Source organism: Gossypium arboreum, chromosome 9 (assembly GCF_025698485.1).
Source record: "Gossypium arboreum isolate Shixiya-1 chromosome 9, ASM2569848v2, whole genome shotgun sequence".
Classification (NCBI taxonomy): Eukaryota; Viridiplantae; Streptophyta; class Magnoliopsida; order Malvales; family Malvaceae; genus Gossypium; species Gossypium arboreum.
The window spans coordinates 68057963-68062466 of NC_069078.1; the positions used below are offsets into that span (position 1 = coordinate 68057963).

The 4504-nt window shown below is 29.0% G+C and overlaps 1 protein-coding gene across 1 annotated transcript; it reads left to right on the forward strand.

The window, feature by feature from the left end:
- Positions 1 to 2034: 2034 nt before the first annotated feature.
- On the forward strand, positions 2035 to 3832 carry LOC128280531 (protein PSY3-like). Its single transcript, XM_053018704.1, has 2 exons — positions 2035 to 2158; positions 3575 to 3832. The coding sequence occupies exons 1-2, from the start codon at positions 2068 to 2070 to the stop codon at positions 3715 to 3717; spliced, it is 234 nt and encodes a 77-aa protein (XP_052874664.1). The 5' UTR covers positions 2035 to 2067; the 3' UTR covers positions 3718 to 3832.
- The last annotated feature ends 672 nt before the right edge of the window (positions 3833 to 4504 follow it).

Sequence of the window (4504 nt, forward strand, 5' to 3'; positions counted from 1 at the left end):
TTTGAAATCCTTAAAGAGTCTATTTTCAATATAAATAAGCGGAAACATCATCCGAATCTCGTACGATGAGATAATTAATCCTTAGTGAAGAAGGGTCGGAACTATCAGACAGCAGAACAGGGGTAGCTTTAAAGCATAAACTGTACTTATTGGATAAACCAAAAATTTATAAAATTTTATAGTAATAAGATATGTAAGTCTAGTTTCAGGAAAAATTAGCGGATCTTAATTTCGAGTTCTGTAGCTTAAGATATAAATAATTTAGTGACTATGACGCAAATGGATAGTTTTGAATATACATATAAGTAAATAGTGAAATTATTGATAATGTTACTTGTTGCATGTTATATAAATTAAGGATGTGGAATGGAGAGGAGGAGGAGGAAAATATGTATGAATATTCAGCTAGCATGGCTAATTTGCATGTTTTAGGCTCATGGACTAAATTGAATAAAAGTAAAATTTTATGGGCAATTTTGTAAAAAATGTTAGAAATGACCAATTTGCATGAAATGGATTATTTTATTATTTAAAATTACAAAATTGAATGAAATTATTAATTTAGCTCAAGATCAGGGAAAAACATGTTTTAAGGATTAGATTGAAAAGTGTTGAAATTATGGAAAATTATGATATTTTATAGAATTCATGGGTTGTTATCAACTTGATTGAGAATAACGGCTGGAAATAAGGATTAAATTGCAAAAATTTTATTTTATTTTAACCTAAGGATGAAATCGTCATTAATTAAAAGTTTAGGGGTAAAATGATAATTTTATTTAGAGCATTAGTTGAATGTATTACAACATGAAATAAATGAAAACGACGATCAAATTTCTTTATAAAGATCTGGATGACTCGAATACGAGATTTGAACGTGGAAAAGAAAAGATATTGGATTAATGAAATATCAGATAAATAAATCGGTAACTCCGGTAATGCTCCGTAACTCTATTCCGGTGACGGATTCGGGTTAGGGGCGTTACAAAATCAACTCTAAAACCCGAATTAAATCACATCCATCAAACTATATTTGACAAATAAAAAACAAAATCAAATAAATTCATAATTAATATTAAATTTATTTTATTAACAAAATAATGAAAAATTCAAACATAACAATATTAGCAATTAACTTTCATTAGACCAACTCTAAAATTCGAATTAAACATTAAAGTTAATATTGTTACCTTAAGTAACAAAATATATAATTTTATCAAATATAAATATTAAATTGAATAAAAAACAAAATCATATTAAAAAATATGTTAAACTCGAATATGAAATAACTTATTAAGCTTTGATTAATTTGTGACTGAAGTCTCAACAACACTTATTTACTTCATTATTACTGATTGACATTTTTTTTTCAAACCCGAATATTAGAAATTACAGTACACAGGTACGTTGCAAGAAAGTAAGAATAACTGTGCCATCAAGTGATATCCCATCGCATTATACAAAATTGAACTTTTAATATATATATTGACGGCTGTGTTAGTAAGATTGAGGATTTGAGTATAATGATTATAGGTAAATTTTCTTTTAAATTATTTTAGACAATTTTTTTGTTGATTTAAGTTTGAATATATTTCAAATTTCAATTTATTATACTATGTATTATGTTGGTTTTAGTAATAATTGATTATTATTTATAAATTTATTTAAAACACAAACATATAAATAATTTTTAAATATACACAGAACTAATTAATCAAATTAGGGAAAATAAGTTACATCAATAACGTGTGAATCCAGAAAATTGGAGTCTAACAAGAGACTTTTAAATTGCTGAAACAAGGACTACGAATTTAGCACAGAAATTGTATTTTTTTTATTTGTTTTCTGATAAATGAAGTGACAACCACATTCATGTCAACGAACGGCTAAGATCCAATCCCATAACAGCTCTATATAATCATGAGTTGACATCACATCCAGGACAATAAGAAAAGTCAACTCTCAACCTTCCAAACCCATTTGCCACGTGTCATACAAACATAAAACCTTTTGTTGTCTATAAATGGGGCTTTCGCTAACCCTACAGTTTAGTTTCATCCAAGAAAAATGCAAATGGGTATTGGGGTTAAGCTTTGCATCTTCATTTTGTTTAACTTGATCATCATTTCCTCATCTCGTAACATCATTTCTCTTTCAGGTATGTTTCTCTTCTTCATTTCTATACGCACACATATAGATATATAGCATCACAAAACATACCAAAACTACAGATATATATATATATATATGTTTTGCATGCATGAAAAGCATTTTGTATCCTATTTTCGTTCAATAAATATAAAATAAACATGGAAAAGGACTTATATTTAAATATTCAATTCACATCTTTTTCAGGTTCAATGCTTCATAATCCTTTTTCCTTAAAGATTCATACTGATAATGTGTTCATCTATATTCATCATTAATGAATAAAAACCTATGTGAACATATATTTTACAAAAATGGGTTGTTTGGGATATTCGACTTAAAAAAAAAAAAGGTTAAAATCGTTGTAGTGCGTGCAACAATCCAGTTGTTTTCTGCATACTTTGCTTCTATCTATACAAATAAATATATTTATAACTTTTGGATAGGGACAACCTGGTTGTTAGCCAATGCAGGTTTTCATTTATTGTAATGATTTAGAGTTTAAAATATTGGGCCAGTTTGTGATATTAACACTTCATGTTTGATAATTAAAGACAAACTAATTGCCGACACATATTTTTTAAAGCTAAATTTGGGTTTTATACTTCCCATGATCATTTTGGATTGGTTGACCCGTAGTTGTATTAATTTATAAAAGTTTTTCTTTGGATGTATTTGTTAAAGACTGTTTTAAGGATGGTTTTTTTAATAAGATTATTTTATGCTTTGAAATTAATGAACAAATATGTCAGGTATTATATTTAATGTAACTCTTTTATTAGGCCAACTGATTGTATTTTGACGTTATTGATAGATTATTCAAGATTGTGGAGTTTAGACATATAAGCTCTCATGTGGGCATAGGGAAGATTAAAATTCTAAAAAAATAGTGTTTGTACTATAAGATGTTATAATTATATACATGAGAAAGTTTTATATGAAATAGGGGTGCGACATTATCTTGTATTTATTTTTAATTATTTAATAACATTTTAATAATTTTTTCCATGCTATTAGTACATAAATTTAGTAATTTTTTAACTTAAACTCTAAATCCAACCCTAAACTTGATATTTTGGTTCAGGATTCAAGTTTAATGTTCCAAGTTTAGGGTTTGGGGTTCAAAGTTCGAGTTTAAAGTTCGGAATTCGGGGTTCGGGGTTCGGGTTTCGGGGTTCAGGGTTCAACTTACAAAAATTACTAAAATTATGTATCAATGACATGAAAAAAATTATTAAAATATCATTAAATAATTAGAAAGTGATACCATCCTTTCTCGTGTCTTATAATGGTATAATAAAATATTTTTTAAAAAGAAACATATAAATTTTAAGGCTGTTTATAGAATAAAAAAATAAGTATACTACCAAATACTCCTCTTTAATTAAACACTAATAATTGTTGCATGGTTTTGGTAATAATGTAGGGGACGAGATTGTATTGGCAATAGAAGGAAGGTCTCTAATGGCAAGCGTGGACGATTACGAAGAACCAACAGCGAATCGTGGCCATGATCCTCCTTCAAGGGCTAGAGGCAGTGGCAGCAACGGTGGTGGTCGTGGAGGCTGAGAGGCTGAATATATATATATATATATATATATATATATTCTTGTGCTATATATGTCAAATAAAGATGGCAATTGTATTTCTCTAAAACTTTAATGTCCATCAAGTGTTTTCATGATTTTTAATTTATTTATCAACTAATCTAAAAAAATCTACCATTTTCAAGCAAAGGAAAAGTGTGAATGAACAATAAACCCGTTACTTTTTTCGATTATAATTTTCACAAAGTTGATCTTATATTCAAATCCAAATAGCTCAGTCAAAGTTGCATAGAAAGAAAAGAAGGTTGTAGGATTTATAACAATTCTTCGAGAAAGGCATACGACCGAATTTGGTAGGATTTTCTAGGAAGAATTTTAGAGTTGACGGGGTTATAGGGAAGGTGGCATTGTTGGATCTCGGTACATGGCTTCCGTGGCGTGAATTTTCTATGGTGACCCATTATTGGTCTTTCATCTCATGATTGAGAAAGCAGTTCAGAAAGGTGATCCTAGAGGTATTGAAGGTGAGGAAAGTGGGGTCTTTCTTTCCCATTTTCAGTTCTTTTTATGGAAGCAGGGGAGGAGATGGAGAAAATGTGATAAAGTTTCGAATTGGTCTGAAAATAAATTTTCAGAAATAGGGATTGGAGTTGAGATTTGCTCCTGATTTGTGTGGATACGTAGGGTGGGTTTATTACTAATTCGAGAAGCATTTTTATGGGGGTTTATTGCCCTCTTGAAGGTGTAATCATGTAGGTGGCACTATAATCTTTTTTTGGTCTCCTTTTGATCTCGGATATTTTTAATTT

What these genes read in the sequence shown, in the direction of transcription:
- LOC128280531 (XM_053018704.1), top strand. Translation starts at nt 2,068, where the DNA reads ATGCAAATGGGTATTGGGGTTAAGCTTTGCATCTTCATTTTGTTTAAC. An exon ending in TAACATCATTTCTCTTTCAG is followed by an intron (nt 2,159 to 3,574) that starts GTATGTTTCTCT and finishes GTAATAATGTAG; the next exon opens with GGGACGAGATTGTATTGGCA.